The 20055-nt window shown below is 46.0% G+C and overlaps 1 protein-coding gene and 1 non-coding gene across 6 annotated transcripts in view; both read right to left on the bottom strand.

Annotated features, from left to right (window-relative positions):
* Positions 1-20055, bottom strand: part of NRF1 (nuclear respiratory factor 1) — a 141909-nt gene that overhangs the window by 4411 nt on the left and 117443 nt on the right. The window contains exon 12 of one of the 5 annotated variants that reach the window (XM_036101288.2): positions 14460-14547. The exons of the other annotated variants lie outside the window; for them this stretch is intronic. Coding sequence (XP_035957181.1) covers positions 14492-14547 — 56 coding nt within the window. The 3' untranslated portion in view covers positions 14460-14491. The remainder of the gene's footprint in view (positions 1-14459; positions 14548-20055) is intronic. 5 annotated transcript variants of the gene reach the window in all.
* LOC118541589 (small nucleolar RNA U13) lies at positions 5976-6080 on the bottom strand. Its single transcript, XR_004920187.1, has one exon. It is a non-coding gene; the product is annotated as a small nucleolar RNA U13 (small nucleolar RNA).

Raw genomic sequence — 20055 nt, 5'->3', positions numbered from 1 at the left:
CCAGAAGTGGGGTAGAACTGGTGATTACTACCTAAAACACAGAAGGGAAAAAGCAAGTAGTAACTGTGATAATATACTTGTCTTAGCAGTGACCAGTTTTTATGTAGTTATAATAATATAAACATACAAAGTGGGTTATCAAGAAATTGTAATAATGTCTCAACTCAAGAAATAACGATTTAAGACTTTTAGAGCAGGAAAGATACACACCAGAAAGAGTGCGCATGAAGTGTTGCCTCTAAGGTATAAAAAAAGGCCTTTTAGTCCTCTTTGACATTTAAAGCCATATTATCACTTTGCTGAAAATAAAAACTAATTTTAAAAAGAATGTTTTATCAGAATATTTTCTAATGCAAAAAGAAACCCCAAAAAACAAAAACCATGTTATTTTACAATGTTAAATTATATCTGTTTTCTAGAGGAAAGTCTTGCCAGTTTTGGGATCCCTATTTGATGATACAACATGAAATAGGCTTGATGTTTTGTTTCGTGACAGTCATTTTTGGAAATCCAGGCTCACCCTGCTGTGTGTTAATAGGAATGGAGGGCCCGACCCACCCCCTGCTCACACTTGCTGTGCTGGGCCTGGAAGGAGGAGAGACCAGCCCACACTCACACACAAAGCTGAAAGGAGAGCAGGCGGAGGGCCCAGCACTGACCTCAGAATGCTGTGGGGTTCAGTTTCCCTCATCTAGACTTTGCATACGGCTCTTAAATGTCTCTAACCAATCCTCTTTCAGTTTACCTCTCCCTGCCACCCTAGAGATCTTTCTAGACCATGTCACTCCTCTATCTCAAACTGTTCAAATTCCATGTTGAAAAGGTTCCCAAAGGGGCACCTGGGTGGCTCAGTTGGTTAAGCATCTGCCTTCTGCTCAGGTCATGATCCCGGGGTCCTGGCATCAAGCTCAGCAGGGAGCCTGCTTCTCCCTCTCCCTCTCCCCACTGCTCGTGTTCTCTCTTGCTATCTCTCTCTCTCAAATAAATAAAATCTTAAAAAAAAAAAGGTTCCCAAAGCCTATTAAAAAATGTTCATGTTTGACATGGTATTCAAGACATCTCGTGCTCTACCCTGGTCTAGCTCTGCAGTCTCCCCTCCGTCCTTCACCACAGGCACTGTGCGCTTGGGGCACCAGCCTGGCTCCTCTCACCTCCCAACACAGTGGTCACACTCCTTCCTCTGGGCCTTTGCTCACATTGTTCACTACTGGGAGTCCCACACTCCCTACTCCTTCCCCTTTAAAGACTGGTTCAAAAAAAATATAATGAAAATGAAATTCAAAAAAATATATAATGGAAATGAAGTTTAAAAAAAACCCAAATAGGGGCACCTGGGTGGCTCAGTCGTTAAGCGTCTGCCTTCGGCTCAGGTCATGATCCTGGGGTCCTGGGATCGAGCCCCACATAGGGCTCCCTGCTCTGCGGGGAGCCTGCTTCTCCCTCTCCCACTCCCCCTGCTTGTGTTCCCTCTCTCGCTGTGTCTCTCTCTGTCAAATAAATAAAATCTTTAAAAAAAAATAAAAAAATAAAAAAATAAAAAAAATAAAAAAACCCAAATATAATGGAAATGAAATTAAAACAAAAACAAACACAAAAAAACGGGTTCCGTTGTCCCTCCTCTTGGAAGCTGGCCCCATCCCAGCCCCAGTCAATACTGACAGTGGCCCAGTGGGCACGGGCACAGGAATGCATCATCTGGCGTGGCCAGTAAATGTGTGTGGACAGGTCTTCCTGTTTGACAGAGGGCGACTTCAGGGCCAGGCGTGGCTCTGGTTCATGTGGTTTCCCACGGTGTGAGGTACAAGATGTGCCAGAAGGGCAACAGGCCAAGGGAGTCTATTAGTGGCCTCAGCAATGTGCAGCTGGGCCCTACCCCCGGCCTCTAGACTCCAGGCATAGCCTGAGTATGTGTGAAGACCGTACAACCCTTCCCCCCCGCAGTGTATTCATGATCATCATCGCTTCTGTCCTCTCTTCTGGTCATAGAGGTGAGGCAAAACTCATGAAGCAACGAAGAATGTCCCTGGCAAAGCCAGGATAGCTGTGTCCTCCTGCAAAGAAGCCAAATGCTGGCAAACAGCAACTAACCTAGAAGCAAAGACCAGTCTTGTTTCTTTATTCTTGCTTCTGAGCCTGATACAGATCCAAAAGCTCCAAACTGGGGGAACAAGTTGCACCCTTGATAAATACAGGGACCACTGTGAGCAGGGAGACTTCCTCACGGTGAACCACCAGCCTGGGATCGGGGTGTCACAGGGGTAGGGGTGGGTAGAGACTTAAAGAATTGTCATAGTTACATCTCTGGTTTATGGTATGTTTTCGTTTCCTATGCCACATCCAACACTGTTGTTACAAGTTTTAGTATCATGGAAGATTTGCTCCAGGATAAAATGGAGAAAAGGGCAAATGCAGAGATATCTATTGGCTGCCATTGCTATAACCAGAACATTCTTCTGAACACAAACTGATCCTGTTGCCTTCTTTTACAATTCTTCAGTGGCCCGTGGGGTATCAGGTCCAAATCCCCTTGCAGGATTTAAACCCTTATGTCAGCCCCTATCGTTCAGTTCAGCCTAGTGACCACGAATCGCCACCCGCTTTACACTCCAATCAGGTGAATGACCTGATTGAGTCCCCATGACATGCGCACAACCTTCACTTCTGCCTGGGATGATGTGCTGGGACTTGCTCCTCGAATGGGCTCCTGTTCTTCCCTCCACAGTCACAGTTAGTGGCAGTCCCTCCTCCTTGGCCTTAGCCCCTCTTCGGAGGTCCCGAGCCCTCTGTACTGGCCTCCATGGAGGCAGTGACCGTGTTCACCATCACTGTTTGCATGTCTTGTCTTTGGGAGGACTGTCAATTCCTTGAGGGATGGAGTCTCCATCTTTGAGTCCTCAGCAATCGGCGGGGGCTCAGTAATGATTCCTGCACTCATGGAGGGAACCTGCCTTCTGAGGTTGCACAGGTGTCCCTTCCAGAGACGGGGTGATTGAAGTGGCCCCGTCTGAGGGTTATGAGGCAGTTTCAGAGCGGGAACTCCCAGTCCAGAGAACGTTCAAGTAAAAAGGACTACATTCAGGACTCATCCAAAGAAAACCACTTTTAAAAGATTTCATCTTCTGGGTGCGCCTGGGTGGCTCAGTCGGTTAAACGTCTGCCTTCGGCTCAGGTCATGATCCCAGGATCCTGGGATCGAGTCCTGCATCACTTCTCCCTCTCCCTCTGCGCCCCTCCCCCTGCTCGTGCTCTTTCTTACTCTCTCTCTCAAATAAAATCTTAAAAAAAAAAAAAAAAGATTTCAGGGACGCCTGGGTAGCTCAGTTGGTTGTGTCTGCCTTTGGCTCAGGTCATGATCCCAGGGTCCTGGAATCCAGTCCCACATCGGACTCCTTGCTCAGCAGAGAGCCTGCTTCTCCCTCTGCCTGCCACTCCCCCTACTTGTACTGTCTCTGTCAAATAAATAAAATCTTTAAAAAAAAAATAAAGATTTCATCTTCTGTATTTCACCTCACGATCAGGAAAGGAATAAATTTGGCCTCTACAACTGCATGATGAAGTGACTCCTACACAAAGCGGTCTTGAGAGTGAATGGTGACAGCAACTGCATCTCTGAAAAGCTTTACGGAGGGCAAAATTCCATGCACGGGGTCATTTCCTAGCCCCAAATGCCTTGAAATTCCAAGGCCATTATTTTCAGTCTACCTCCACCTTAAATCTGCGCATTACCATCCTACTGTGGGGATTTTAGAATTTTGGAATCTCTCTCTCTCTCTCTCACAAACAGCCATTTTGCATGGGATTAGATTAAATCGTCTCAGCGGCTCTGACCCAGAGGCCTTCCTGTCTACGGAGGGGCAGGGGGAGGGGCCAGAGGCCTGCAAGCCAGCGCACTAAGTCGGTGGCTGCCCTTGGAGGAGAGATGATTAAACGCTGAGGTACAGTAATCAGGCTGGGATTGTCCCTGCATCTGCTCAGCCCGGCCCTGATTAGCCCTAATCTAGAAGGCGTATGTTAATCTCAGTTTGTATTCTGGGTCATTTTGATTGATTAAGCAACAGGAAGCCCTTCACATTCTACTTTAAAGGTTGGAAGTTCTCTTTTTTGTTTTTCCGAGAGACCCTGTACAATCCTAGCAGTATGTCTCTTAGCATTTGTATAGCACTTTTCAAAGCCCTCTTACATCCACCGTGTCTCATCTGGTTTTTGCTAAAACCCTAGAGAGCAGGCAGGGCAGGTGGTCCTCCCTGTCACAAATGATAGGCAAGTTCCTTTGGCAAAAACATGGACTTACCCTAAAGGGACATGTTATAAAGTCCTGAAGATTTAGTACCCTAGTCTCTAGGACCCCAGTATTTCAAAGCCGTAAGAAACCTTAACATTCATTCAGTTTAGTAAATCCCTTTCTTTTTCTTTTTAAACTGAAAAGTAAACAGATAAAAAGGTTATTTAAAAAAAAGTAAACATGGAGCAAGAGAGACTGAGTGGTCTTTGCCCCAAGATGACTGAGTTGTGGCAAAGCCAGGGTTCCAGGCTCTCGATGTGGGAGTCTTTCCATGCACCCACCCGCCTGACCATGGAAGACACGCTGGCAGGGACCTGGAAAGTCTCTCTTTGGGCTCATCGCTGCCTCTCCCCTCAGGCTTCCAGGCAAGGTTTACAGAATTGGCCAAACTGGGAAGAGGCTAAAGGTGCCTCAGGAGCCACAGGTCCCAGGCACAAGGATTTCCCTGTCTGACAGCAGTGAGACTAAAATCCCTGGAAGAACTGCTGACTCTGGGACCTCATTTCCCTGTAAAAGACAATGAGACCGACCCTGCTCATTTCTCCCCTGCCTGGTGGGTATCACATACTCGAGCCCACATGGTCAAACACACTCCTCCCAGTCTTCCCCCGGGGCGGCAAGTGGCCATCACAACCCTCCAGTTGCCTTCACAGTCATCTTTGACTTCATACGCGGTACATCAGCAAATCCTGTCAACCTGCCCTTCACATATAAACCTGGAGTTCCGCCACTTCTCTTTGCTGCCTCCCTGGACAAAATCCTATCATCTCTTGCCAGGACTACATTTAAAAAAAAAAAAAAAAAAAAAATTTTTTTTTTTTATTAGAGACAGAGAGCGTGTGTGCAGGAGGGAGGCGCAGAGGGAGAGGGAGAGAGAGAACCTTAAGCAGGCCCCATGCCCACAGGGAGCCCCAGCATAGAGCCTGATGTGGGGCTTGACCCCACGACCCCGAGATCATGACCTGAGGTGAAGTCAAGAGTCGGATGCTCAACTGACTGAACCACGCAGGTGTCCCGCCAGGACTATGTTTTATCTTCCTTTGTAATCGCCCGACTTCAGCCCTTGCTCCACTATAGCCGGAGGGATCTTCGAAAACCTCCACATGACCTGATGGGTATCAGGACAGCCTCTGAAAATTCAGATGCCTGGGCTAGGTTGGTTCTGATGCAGCTCACACGCTTCAAAGGCTTCCTTTCAAGTCAGATGACCTTCTCAGGGAGGACACGCAGGGAGACTGACCTCCAAGGCGGCCAGGCTTCTACTCAGAGTGCTCCAAGGAGACCCCTGCACAGGGTCCGTTTTCGAGGGACCTGATCATCTCACCAGGGCCATCATTTCGCACAAGGTGATCGTCTGCCTCTTACGTTTCCCCCCTTTCAGGAGAATCTCGATTTTAACAGATACTTCATTTTGAAAAATAGGTAACACAGAGAGGGCATAGTATAGTGTTGAAAAAAGTCAGTCTCCCTCCCAGAGGTAACTACTGTGGCTAGTTTCTTGGCCGGTCTGTAGTCTACTGAGATTGTGCACTTGGAAACGTGTGTATGTGTGTCTGTGTCTCTTCCCCATTTGAACAATGCACCTCGCTTTTTCGGGATCTTTACTTACAAGTATGAACAGAGTGGCTTTATTTTTTTTTTTTTAGTGCCTGCAGAGTATTCCACTTGCATGAGGTGCTTAATGTCTTTTTCACGTCAGACGGGTCACGTGTTGCCGTTGTAACAAGGTCTGAGCGAGGCACACGGCGCACAACAGTGTGAGCGCCCCCATCATCGTGCTTATGAACTACGGAAGGATCTACAGGTGCTTGACTTTGATTAACCAGCACTCTGACGCCTCACACCTCGGCTTTCCAATCTTTGGCTGTCGTGCCAAATGTCCTGCAATTTCTCACAAATGTGAGGATAACCACCAAAGAGACAACTTCTTAAGAGGCGATTTATACTTTAAAATTTCCTAGGTGCAGTAATGGGGGAACTCTTAACTGTTCTGCTCAGCCCAGTTCCTTTCAAGACTCAAAATAATCTACCTCTAGTAGTGGGATTTAAGATTAAGGCATGATAAGTGACAGGGGAATATACTTTTGGACAGACATCTGTCTTCGAGCCTCTCATATCACATTACATGGGTGGCAGATAATGCCATCACCTCATAAGCCCGGTCTCGTCTTCTAATACAAGTGACCATTTGCTCATGTTAAGGGGCTTGGCCTTGTTGTCTGCAGAACAGGAGGCCATGAGGCTCACAGTGGTCCGTCTCTGATGGTGGCACCAGGGGAGGCTTTGTGGTAGACCATGGGCGCCAATGAGAGTGACTCGGAAGGTTAGGGTCACAGCCTTGCACACTCTGTGAATTTATCATTCATGAGCTGATCTACTCTGTTCCTGACCTCTCCTGAGGTAATGAGTTTCATCACTTACCTACAGTATAATGGACCACACACACACATGTGTACGTGTGTATGTGCACATATGCGATTTATTTACTTAGGGGAATTCATTTACTTTTCCTCAAGACTAACTCTTTTAGTATTCTGTGATTTGATGAATATGTCTACATATCAATTAGCTAAATCTTCCTGAAATATCGTTTGGCAATGGCCATCCCATCCCACCAAAAAACCCACAAAACAAAACAAAAAACCCCCAACTTTTGATGGCTGTCTACTATGGGAAAAATAAGTCCAAATAGCTATCGGTTTGAAGGATTACATCAGCCTTTCCCACAAATGCTCTACATTTTCTCTTCATTACAACCATACCTGTCCCCTTAGTGTTCCCTCACCACCACATATATTGCTCAGGCAGATCCCTCCGCCTAGCACTATCCCCTGTCAATGCAAGTCCCATTCTTCCAAGAATTTCCACATCTTTCCTGGAGTCACCCCAGACAGAACAGCCCACCAGGAGGTTCTTCCCCTCCTGTGATTTTCCTCCCTCCACTATCTGGCATCAGCTCTGTGCTAACCTGTTTCTGAGTAGTTACTGTTGTCGTCTGTATGATCTGCTTGCTTAGACTTTGGCAGGACTGTGTCTTTAAATACTGAGTAGCCTGAACATGGTAGATGCTTAATAATTAAATATGACTATAGATCGTGTTCCTCATGATTTTCAGAAACTTGGTCACATTCCTATCAGCCTTGGCCTCCACAGACTGAAGGCCTTGGGACTTTTCACTCTGTTCCCGGGTGCAGTGGGATTTTCACAAGACTCCCAAGGCAGGGTAGCCAAACGCTGTAGGGTAGCTCAGGTGCACCGTGTGCGAGGGTACAACAGGCTGTTTTATTTCCATGAAAGGCTTGCCAGTCAGACTACACGTGACTCCTGGCTATGCCGCCGAATGGCTTGTGAACCTCGCTTTCCTTAAATGTAAAAGGGCAGTTACTCATCTCATGGGGCCACCGAGGGCTAGACGCGCCGATGTAGGCGAAGTCTGGTGCGGTGCCTGGCGCACAGTAGGTGTACCATAAATGTCAGCTACGTTTCAAAGATGACTCTGAATGAGAGGCTTGATGAAGTCTGCTGGGGTCCCAGGCATTCGACTAAAGCTCTCGGCAAACAGAAATGAAAGCAGAGACAGCACAGATCTCCTTTCAGCAGTGATGTGTTCCTGCCAGGAAGCACACCATTCGCCAAAGGCCTTCAAAGATGTAAAGATTAGAGATAAAAGCCACGAAATCAGGGCAGATGGACTGGGGGGCAGGTCCTTTCTGAAACGCAGTGCGGCGGCGCCCGGACGTCTATGGACTAGCTGCCGACTCAGTGCGTTGGTAAATGAATAATCCAGGCAGAACCACTAATCAATGGTAAGAACGTTAAATATACGGTCAGGGGCAGGAGGATATGACGTCATCACTCTGATAAATTTCTCAACCCCTCCAGATAATAACGACATAGGCTCCAGCACAGCAGAGCACAGTTACGCGTCCGGCCATGGTCACCCGGAACCAGACTGCCCTGCCCCCACCCCACCCCGCGACAAGATAGAGCAGGACAGACAGCCTCAGGAAGAATGGGCCTTTCATTTGCCCTCACAATCTGGGAAACCTTTGGGAATTGTTGTTTGCTGTAACTGAATCTTTCAGCCCAAAGGCCTTCCAAGTTGGTCATGGAAATATCTTTAGTTGGGAGAAAAATATTGATGGCTGTGAGAGAAAACTAGCTAAACAAAGAAACTTATCAAATAAACACATCTGGTGGGAGAGAAAGAATTTTTTTTAAACATATATTTATTTATTTTAGAGAGGGAGAGTGTGTGTTGGGGGGAGGGCAGAGGCAGGGAGAGGGAGTCCCAAGCAGACTCTGGGCTAAGCGTGGAGCCTGACATGGGGCTCGATCTCATGACCCTGAGACCACGACCAAGAGTCTGACGCCCAACCGACTGCACCACCCAGGCACCCGAAGAGAAAGAATTCTTAAAACCCAAAGGAAAAATTTACAGTATAAAACCTTCTGCAGTTTATGGATGTGAAAGCTAGCTACAGGTATCAGGAAAATGCTGGCTTAAATGGGGGAACCAGAAAACTGTACCTGGAAAGGATAGGAATAAATAAGTAAGAAATAAAGCTACGAATTATATTAAGTAAGTTCTGCAGTTTTTAAAGAGCCATCAAGCGTTATCTTCAGGTGTTTCAAGGGGTGACAGGCAGGAGGTAAGTCCTTTAAAGTCTTATTTGCAGGCTTGAAAAAGAATTTACACCAGTGACTGATGTCTAAGGCAAGCCACTATTATATGAAGAAAAATAGGCATTAGGTATGTACTGGTATAGAGATGGGAGAACATGAAAGGAAATCAGGGAAAGAAGCTAGTCAAGTAGGCGGGTGGCAGATAAAGAGGCCGAGAATGACAAACAGGGACCAGATGGAAAGAGGACAGTCACAGGGCAAAAAGGGGAAGATCATGAAAAGAATGTCAATGTCAAATGAAAGGAGATCCAGGGAACCTTCCTGATACTAACACAAGGAGGAAACAGAGAAAAAGTATTTCTCTTCCAGTCGTTCTGTTTCTGTTACATTAGCTGCTTCTGGAACATTTAATCTTTCTTTTCCGTGTTTTCTAACTCCATGGCTTTTGGGTGCATTTGAGGGATTTACGGATTAAAACATGTATTACACCTGGTGTGCCGAGTATGCTCAGAAGGCCCAGAGCAGCCTTGCCGGTGCCTTGGCATGACGGGCACTTCTTGGCACACGAGGTATTCTCCCCTCTCGCTAGACAATGTCACCCCTCTCGGAAAAACCACTTTCTGTGATAACTTCCATAGCAGAGATTCTGTCCTTTGCCTGATTTTTCAGACCACCAGGAAATTCCTCTTGCCCTCATCCCATAAGCCAAATGTTAAAAATAAATTCATTTTTACTTTATTAGTAAGTGTACTTCAAAACATATTTTGGAGGTAAAATTTCACAGTTTCCTTTTGAAACTACTGGAATGTCCAGGAACATTAACGAAGTCAGGGTTTTGTGCTTCAGGACCACTGTGGTGTACTATCCTGCAGGCTGAGCTCCCAATGTAGGGCTGAACGAGCTGACTCCAAGGCCTGCTGATCTGCCCAATAGGGCTTTAAACTGAAAATGGCAGGAGAGAAAAGTGTTCACCTAAAGTTTGCTCAGGAGGACATCTGATCTGACTGTATAGAGAAGGGCAGGAGATGCCTAGTAAAATCCAGAAGAAATCCCTGGGAAGAAGGGGGACACTCAAGGTCCCCCAAGTCTGTGCACCAGTAGATAGGGTATGAGCAATATGTAAAGTGTTGATTTTTTTTTTTAGGATTTTATTTTTAAGTAATCTCTACACACAACATGGGGATCGAACTTATAACCCCAAGATCAAGAGTCACATGCTCCACTGGCTAAGCCAGCCAGGTGTCCCAAAAGTGTTGATATTTTTATTTTTATTATTTTAATTTTTTAATTTTTTTATTTTTATTAAAGATTTTTATTTATTTATTTGAGAGAGAGAGAATGAGAGAGAGCGAGTACATGAGAGGGGGGAGGGTCAGAGGGAGAAGCAGACTCCCTGCCGAGCAGGGAGCCCGATGCGGGACTCGATCCAGGGACTCCAGGATCATGACCTGAGCCGAAGGCAGTCGCTTAACCAACTGAGCCACCCAGGCGCCCAGTGTTGATATTTTTAAATAGAAAGAAGAAGGGGGTGGGGAGATGGGGTAACTGGGTGATGGGCATTAAGGAGAGAACGTGATATAATGAGCACTGGGTGTTATATACAACTGACAAATCCCTGAATTCTACCTCTGAAACTAATAATACACTATATGTTAATTAACTGAATTTAAATTAAATTTATTTTAAAAAATTAGAAAAAAATAAATAGAAAGCAGAGCCAAGATGATAGAAACCTTAGGGGAAAGTCACCATGCTAAGAATTTGCAGAAGTCAGACGTAGAAATGAATGCAAGAGCCAATCAGGAGTTACCCAGAGTTAGGAATGGAGATTTATTTATTTTTCTGTCATTATTTTCAGTTTTTTTTTAATTAGGGAAAATTTCAAATAGGCACAAAAGGAGAGAGACTAGCACAAGGAACCCTGTCCCCGCTGCCCCACGCCGCAAATGTACCCACCATCCAGCCCTCGCTTCTTCTAACCCAACAGGCATAGATTGAGGCACAAAAGCTTCCAAAGATGTTCTACTGTTTTTCAACCCCTCACATTTAGCACAATCTGTAGAGTACTATTTAGAAAGCAAACAAACACTAAAAAATTCTAAAAGCACATAAAGAGCAGAATTAAACTGGCTTTTGGCAGTTAAGACACCTGAAGACAGCAGATTGTAAAGTAGAAATAAATAGTTATGGGGTCTGATAGTCACAGAAAGAAATCTATCTCAATAAACTTCATTTTGTTCAACTGTTTATCCTGCCTTTCCTATCTGGACTGTATCTAGCATAACCAAATTGATAATGGGGACAAGTTCTTTACAAAAGAATTCCAGCTTCTGCCAGAAAGGCAGAATAATGATAACACTAGAGGAATCTCCATGTTGTTATCTCCGCACAAAATCATCAACGGCTAAGACCATTCGGGTGGCTGGAGGACGGGCCGGAGAGCAGGGGGCTCCGACATCCATGTGGGACGCAGCGCCTCTGGGACCCTACCCTGGGACCCTACCCTGTGGCCGCTCCTGCTTTTGCCAGAGACAAGCCCCCGTGATGCTCGGTCAGCCAGACAGAGTCTGACAACACAGAACTTTCTAACTTTCTTTTCTTTTCTTTCTTTCTTCCTTTCTTCCTTTCTTCCTTCCTTTCTTTCTTTCTTCCTTCCTTCCTTCCTCCCTCCCTCTCTTTCTTTCTTTCTAAGATTTTATTTACTTGTCTCAGAGAGAGAGAGAGCACAAGCGGGGGGAGCGGCAGTCAGAGGGAGAAGCAGGCTCCTTGCCGAGCAGGGAGCCCGACATAGGGCTCGATCCCGGGACTCTGGGATCACGACCTGAGCCGAAGGCAGACGCTTAACCGACTGAGCCCCCCAGGTGGCCCAACACAGAACTTTCAAAAAGCACGAGCAAGACGGGCCCCCGGAATGTGGTGCGGAGGAGCAGCAACAGAACACCGCCACCCCTGTATGCCCCGGCGCCCGGCGTACAAAGCCATCCCAACACCCTCCCACGGAGGGTTTTACAAATCCTTCGGTAACCAGGCCAGCACACCGAGTGCTAATGGTGTGCATGTTTATAAAAGGCGATCTCACAGTCAGCTCTTAGTTGAGCCGAAGGGAGGGTCAGCCATTTCTCCGATACCTCCCCTCTAAACTGGAATTTATGATGTGCTTTTCTTGTAGCAGACTTACTTTCCTAATAATGTCTTCCTTGAGCTAATATGAAAACTAATTTGTATTCCTTAAGTACCCAGCAGCTGGGTTGGGGGTGGAGGAGATGGTCCAGGCTTACGCTGGATTGTTGGGAGAAACTGTCTAAGGATTTAAAATGTGTCATGACTAATTTGCATGACAGAATCTGTATGTGGCAACTGAGAGTTGACTATATTTACATTTATAAAACGGACAGCTACTCTGTCTTATAGGGCTGCTATGAGGATAAGGAACGTTATAGTTACATGATTTAAGTTCTGGAGAAAAAGGACAAGATCGAAATTTGAGGTAGTTTTGTTATTTCACATAGGTTTCCTCTCGGGAGTCAAAGCTACCATGCAGTCGCTACCAGAGGCAGACAAATGGAGGAAGCAAGATTCAAGATCCTGCCCTTGGTCCCCAGAGTTGTTAGAAATGGAAGGTACCACCAGCTCAGTGGTCCACCCCAGAGTGTTGTCCGCACTCCACGTTGTACACAAAATGAAGAATTCACATACACACCCTTGGCCCTTGAGCATTCGCACGTTCTCGTTAGTCAGAAAACTCTCCAAACAGCAGGGCCGTGAAAGCTTAAGGAGGGGAAGACCAGGGAGTAGCCCAGCTGAAAGTGGACCTTCCTAAAATTAAAGTCCTTTCTCATGGTTATAATTCATTACTATTATTTTGGGCGTATGTGAGGGGTGGGGAAAGGCCATGAGATTTTTGGAGGCAAACAATTTTTTTAAGGTGGGAAGATAAAGATCACAATCTAAGTAATATGGCTGGAAGGAGTTGTTCCAAAAACATCCAGGCAAATTCCAAATTCCCTTTTTCCCTTCCAACAAAGCTGAAATAGAAACTCCAAGGCTGGCAAAAGCAGTCAAGAAACCATTTCAAAAAGTTCCGACTAATCTCTAACACAGTGCTGTCCGCCAGAACTCACTGTAAAGATGGCCACGTTCTATTTGTGCGCTGGTCAATATGGTGGCTGCAGAGCACATGAAATGTGGCCGTAGGACGGAGGAGCTCAATCTTTACTTTGACTTTAATTAAAGTTTAAATAGTGCAGCTCTAAAACCTTTCCCAAGCTTCTAGTGAACCACCTCCACAGCATAAACATGCCTCAATCGTGCGCACACTGTAGAACACGGTAAGAGTTGCCTTTGTTAACTGGAAACTCAATCTGAAACTGGATGCTCTGCATTCACCTAAAATATGTTTTCCTCGCATTTCCCTTATTTATATCAGGGTTGTTGTTTTCTTCTTCCCCCTTTGCTGCTCTACCCCATCAACTTATTTTTAACACCACCTCCCCCTCCCCCAGGGCCCCCAGGTGAGAAACTCTACCAGCATCGGAGAACAATATAGCACAGCTCTGCAGTATAGGACTACGAGCAGTACGGAAAGGCTGGGCTGGGCAAAACCCGAAGAATTGCTGGACGCCGGCTTCGGGAGCCAATCTGATAGCAAGGTTTGTCTCAGAGCAGTGTCTCAGTTTCCAGATTTAGACCCCTTCAGTGATTTTCAGATCCAATTGCTAGCTTTACAACGGAAAAGATGTGTTTATCAATTTCACTTCGAAAACCCCATTTAGCCTCTGAAAATCTCTAAAGAGGGGCCTTTCTAATAATGAAGATTTGGTGTAATTATAATGTCACAGGCAATTGTCCTGACAAAGCAAAACCAATATGTCTCCTTGCTGGGTCTTTGCTCTCAGTCTGACCAACAGGAGGAGAAAAGAGGCTTTGTCAGGAGCAGATGTGCAGTGGGAGGCCCCGGGGAAGCAGATCTGCTGAATGGGGCAGGTGCCACTTAGACATTCACTTTACTGACTCCAACCACAACCTCCCCTTCATTTGATATCCTGCTTTTGGCAGGAGGATGGGGAGAGAGCATCATACAAAAAGGAAGCGTGTTTATCCTGTTCAGATTACGGCTCTGCCAGGCCGCTGCTGCTGGGCTCTGCACATTTGCTCTTTATTAAGCAAATGGTGGTGCTGGGAAGTGAATCCCTGTATTTACACAGGTAACCTGAGAGCCAGAGGGCCCCAAACCATACTGGCTGCGATGTACAAGCTATCAGAGTTAATAACAGTGCGCTGACATTCCTTCAAAATCCTAATGGAAGCATAAATAAAAAGAGGAAAGTCCACTTTCCCCAAGAATCTTAAAGACTTCATTCTGTAGGAGTTGTTCCTGTCATGATATTCTGGTTCTTGTGTGAACCTTTTTACTTGCTCAATTAAAACCTACTTTTTCATCCACGTATTAAACAGAAATGACTCCAATTAAAGTTGTCCAATTATGGCTCTGGATTTGGTATGCCAAAAAAAAAAAAACACAAAAAAAACAATTCCCTTTACAGAATATTACCTGCAATGACAGGCACCAAGATTCTGCTGGAATCATCTAAGACCAGAATCTGTCTTTCGAATACAAAGACTCAGAAAGATGTGGGGACCTAAAGGGAAGGAGAATGAGATAAGGACACATGTAACTTGGCCCTCATGACACTGGGGATGGAGAGGAGACTGGTCAGTCCATCTGCCAGGTGGCAGGCACCACTTGGGAATCTCTGCCCTGAAGCTCTGGTCTGAGTCTTTTGCCCAGAATGTCCCTGGCTCACCAAGGTCCCCCAGCTGAGAATACCTGACACAGTCAGACCAAGGAGTTGTGAAGGTATGCCAACCTAGCTTGACAATGTATGCTAATTCCCTCCGGGGCCCTGGGGAGCCAAGTCTGGAGGCATTCAGCTTTTAATATGGAAAGCGCCTAAAAGCTACCTTGGAAGGACATGGCCGTGGCTCAGATGAATACTAAGAATAGAGACCAGTGTGTAGCGGCCTGTCATTTCATTGTAAAGGTTCTTCCCTTCTGTAGTCCTTAAGTCTTCAAGTAGCAGAGCCTAGATTAGCAATTTCTGGTGTACGAATGATGAATGCCTGTGGCCACCCTTGTTTATAAATGGTATAGGGGAAACAATACACCACCCCCTCTGGACGAGCAGACTCTGCAAGGAGAAAGATGAATCTAAACATCACACTGACACTTTCAAGAGAGCCCTGGTCCTTCTGGAGGTATCCACAGGTCAGCATTTTTACGGGAGACAAACAAAGGCACCAAAGAACCCTGACAATTAGAAACCCCTCCAGCTGTGGGGGCTGTGTCTGATGAGTGACAGGAAAGACCTGGTCATTCTAGAGAACTGAATCTCAGTTTGGTTTCTCTAGCATGCCTGAGGGGCACACTATGCTTTATCAGTAACAGAGGCTTTCTAAGGCAGGGATTCCCAGGGAGTGGATCTCACACTGCTCCCTCCAAATGGAGGCTCACTGGACCAGATCCCAAGAATGTGTCCCAGAGGAGCTAAAAGCGAACCCTCTGAAGATTAATATCCTTCCCGTTCAGTCTGAGTGTTTAAAAATAATAACAACAACAACAACAACAATAACAACAGCAGCAGCAATAGTAGTTAAGAGTTACTGCATACAATGCTCCAGGCACTAAAGGGAATGGCACGAAATAGTCTCTGCTGGCCCCTAAGATTAGTGTGATCGACCTATCTCCCTGGATGGGCAAGAGTGGGGTGTCAGAAAAACTGCCATTTCCCTCTGACAGCTATTCTAGAAGGCATTTTGGATTTTAGGAGGTAACTGTGAATGGAGTCGGGAAGGAGGACAAGCTTCAGTGCAATAAAAGGGCTGGGCAGTAACACATCTGGGGCAGAAAACTGTAACTGTGAAGCCCTCTGGGTATTCTAGAATTGAGAGCCCCGGTATACACCTCTATGTTCCTATTTCAGAAGCAGCCATGTTTTCGTGGTGAAATCTGGAATTCATCCAATAGTAATGGCGTCTTTCAGCCTCGTGACCCACTGGGCTCTGGATATTTGATCCTTTTTGGGGTCACTATAAATCATTAAAGCGCCTCGCCTCAAGATGCCTGTAGCCAAGAGAAATCTGCATTTGTAAGGCATCTGGGTGGAAATGTGTAAGTGGCCTGGGTCATGCATACAGAGACTAGGAAGTGGGTCTAGGTGTCTCCACTGCCTCTTGTCTCAGGTTTTCCTGCTCTGGACTCTGCGGTACACAAAAATAGGCCAGTTCTTCTTGCAACCCTCCTGCCCAGCTGTTTACTGGTTGCGGATTACTGCAGTCACATGGTAGTGGGTTTTTTGTTTTTTTTTTAAAGCAAAGCCATGCTGTCTATGAGCTGAGAAGGTCACTGGGAGGCAAGGCTCATGAAGTATTAGTGTTGTCCTTCTCTGTGCAGAGGGGGCACAACTTGCCAGAAGAGCACAGTATTTTTGCTATAGCCTTTACTTTTATTTTTATTTTTTTAAAGATTTATTTATTTGAGAGAGAGAATGAGAGAGAGAGCACATGAGAGGGGGGAGGGTCAGAGGGAGAAGCAGACTCCCTGCTGAGCAGGGAGCCCGATGCGGGACTCGATCCCAGGACTCCAGGATCATGACCTGAACCGAAGGCAGTCGCTTAACCAACTGAGCCACCCAGGCGTCCCTTGCTATAGCCTTTAGATCAATGCTATGCAATATAACTTTCTGCAATGATGAAAATGTTCTGTATCTGTGCAGTTCATGACAGTAGCTACTAGCTACATGTGGCTATTTACATTTAAATTTTTTTTTAAGATTTTATTTATTTATTTATTTACTTGAGAGAGAGTGAGCACAAGGAGGGGGAGGGGCAGAGGAAGAAGCAGGCTCTCCGCTGAGCAAGGAGCCTGATGCGGAGCTCATCCCAGGACCCCGGGATCATGACCTGAGGAGAAGGCAGACGCTTAACCGACTGAGCCACCCAGGCACCCCATACCTATTTACATTTAAATCTGAATAAATGAGAATAAAAAATACAATATCTCAGGCCACACATGGCTGTTGAGTGCTTGAAATGAGGCTGTGACTGAAGAACTAAATTTTTTATTTTACTAATTAACTCACATTTAAATCCAACAGCCACAAATCGTAGCTACTGTATTAGACAGCACACCTTTAGATCCTGCGTTTTGATGTCATTTATTTATTGGCCTCTGCTAAGATTTATCATGACACCGACTTCTAAGGTGAGTAAAATATGGCTATAACCACTCCTTAAAACAATGCTGCCAGTGACCCACACAAAGGAACAGCTGAATCAGATGAATAATAAAGACAATGGTTTTCACTTGTTTTATATCTCCTTGACTTCCTCGGTTGGGTGGGTTGGCAAGAAGGAGTGAAGAGGAAGGAAGGGGCCCACATCAGGCAGTAGAGAGTACTGGAGAACCGGGTTTGCTTTCCAGTTTCACCATTTAGTTGCTGAGTGACACTGGGCAAGTCCCAGCTTTAGCTGCCTCCACAAAATAGGGCTCATGGCTCCGTTCTACCCACCTTCCTGTTCTACAATGCAGAGGCTGCTTGCTTAGTCACTGGCAAGGGGGTTATGGTGACGGTGGGGGCCGTAGTAGTAAAAACAGAAAAGGAAAGAAAGGAGGAAGACAAGAAAATGATGAAGGTCCTAAATAATGATGGTCAGTGCTTACAGTCAAAAAGCTAAAAGACAGCTAAAGTGAAAGTTATTTTCCTGGTATGACATCTACCAACATGTTTTCCAGAATGAAAACTATCATTTTAAGAAAAGAGTTAGTTGACTTAAATAGGGAAATGCTGTCTGCAAGGAAAGCGTGTTGTCCAGAGGGCATTTGAAGCTTCCGGGCCTGGGTGCTGACTGCAGGGCTGCCGCTCCCCAGTGCAGTGCCTGCTTCCCAGGGGCCCCAGCTGCAGGCCCTCACGTACTCACCCCTCCACCCTCTTCTTTCTCAGCCATCCTCATCTGATTCCTTCTAAGAAGTGATCTTTTCGGGGCACCTGGGTGGCTCAGTCGTTAAGCATCTGCCTTCGGCTTGGGTCACGATCCCAGGCTCCTGGGATCGAGCCCCGCATCGGGCTCCCTGCTCCGCGGGAAGCCTGCTTCTCCCTCTCCCACTCCCCCTGCTTGTGTTTCCTCTCTCGCTATATCTCGCTGTCAAATAAATAAAATTAAAAAAAAAAAAAGAAGTGATCTTTTCAGGTCTGTGAGTATGCTCTACCTCCCCCTCCATTTAAAAAAGACCCATGATTCCAGGGGCACCCGGCTGGCTCAGTCAGCCGAGGATGTGACTCTTGATCTTGAGGTCGTGTGTCCCAGACCCACGCTGGGTGTAGAGATTGCTTAAAAATAAAATCTTAAAAAAATGAAAATAAAAAAGACCTACGATTCTAAAGGGAAAAGAGCTGTACGACAGATGAATCTTCATTTGCTTTTTGACAGAATAGGCACCACCTCGGCTTGGTCTGACTGACACGATCCTAGGAGCTGAGCTTCCCGTTAGGTCTCCCTGTCAGTGGAAAAGAGGGTCATTTACTCGAAGGGAGGGTAGCCTACGGGTCCACAGAGCGCTGCTCTTTGGGGACTTTCAGGCTGGGAGGCTTCCAGCCTAGGACTCCTAGCTCACATAAAACTGTTTGCTCAGGGGCTGCCTGCTTAAGTCCAGGGAGTACTGAACTCGCCGCCTTTGGATTAAAGGGACAAATGATATAATTGCAAAGAACAGCTCGTGTCGCACTTTATGGTGACTGAAAATGTACCTTTACAATAAAACTTAATTTAATACATTTGTTTAAACTTTAATTAAAATAGTGAGGGAAAAAGTGATTTAGTGCATACTAGAAGAGCATACCAGCACTTTATTTTTTAAAGATTTTATTTGAGAGAGAGAGAGCAGGAGCAGGGGAGGGGCAGAGGGAGACACAGACTCCCCACTAAGCAGGGAACCCGACACCGGGCTCGATTCCAGGACCCCGAGATCACGACCTGAGCCGAAGGCAGCCGCTTAACCGACTGAGCCCCCCAGGCGCCCCTACCAGCACCTTTTTGGAGGAGCAGCACTGACATGTTTCCTAAATTAAATTAATACTGACATCTCCCCTGACTCTTTTGGGAGCACGTCCATATACTAATGTGTCCAGAGAATGAGGAGCATAGAAAAAGGGAGAACGAGAGATGTATTTTATAGTTTATCATGATGAGCACTGGCACTTTATCTCTTATTTTTAAAGAAGAGCTGGATCAGAAGGATCTCTAGTGAGTAATAATGGATGATGGTGGTGGTGAGAATAAGGACAAAAGTGAAAGAAGTGCCCCTTTGTGATGGAGATTGAAATCCAATGCAGCTGTAGATCTGAAGAGAGATTACGCCTTTAGGAGTAACCGAGAGCCCCATCAGCTACGGCAAACTAGGCGCTGGGAGCCAGCAGCCTTCGCCCCAGGACAGTGATATAACCAAATCCAGGAGCCCTTAACCAGTCCCCTTCAATCGAAGTTCCTTCAATTTCCTTCCCTCAAGGCTATACAGAAAGAGCTTCTGATGTCCCATTTTTGCAGCGTTTACTTCTGGAGCATAAATCCTTCAACTGCATAAGGTAAGCATATGGATCAGTCCTGAAGTCAGGGAAGCACAAGAGTACTCTGCAAGAGTACTCATGCAACTGAACATATTCTGGGGAATGATGAAATTCGGGGAGATGAAATTGATGTGGACAGCTAATAACTGTTTTATGTTTACAGTGCATCCATGTGCCAAGCACTATGCTAAGCACTCTACAGGAATCACTGTTTAATGCTCCCATCAACCTCATGAGCATGGAACAACCATTAGCCTAATTTTATAGTTAAGGCTTAGAGAGGTTAATTCGCTTGCTCAAGATCACAGAGCTTGGTAATGCAGCTTTTAGAGTAAGCAGCTAGGCCAGCAGACCCTCCCATCTCCCTTGCCCCTCTTACTCTCAGCACTAGACCAGGTATCCACAAAGTTAAATGACCCCAACCACCACTTCTATAGCAGAGGCTCTTAATCCTTTGGTGGGTGGAGGGGCAAGGTGTGAGAGGTGGGGGGAGGGGTTCTCTAATCTATTTGCACATCTGATCAAAGC

This window comes from Halichoerus grypus, chromosome 12 (assembly GCF_964656455.1).
Source record: "Halichoerus grypus chromosome 12, mHalGry1.hap1.1, whole genome shotgun sequence".
Classification (NCBI taxonomy): Eukaryota; Metazoa; Chordata; class Mammalia; order Carnivora; family Phocidae; genus Halichoerus; species Halichoerus grypus.
Note: the sequence above shows the minus strand (reverse complement) of the source record. Positions and strands in the feature narration are given on the sequence as shown.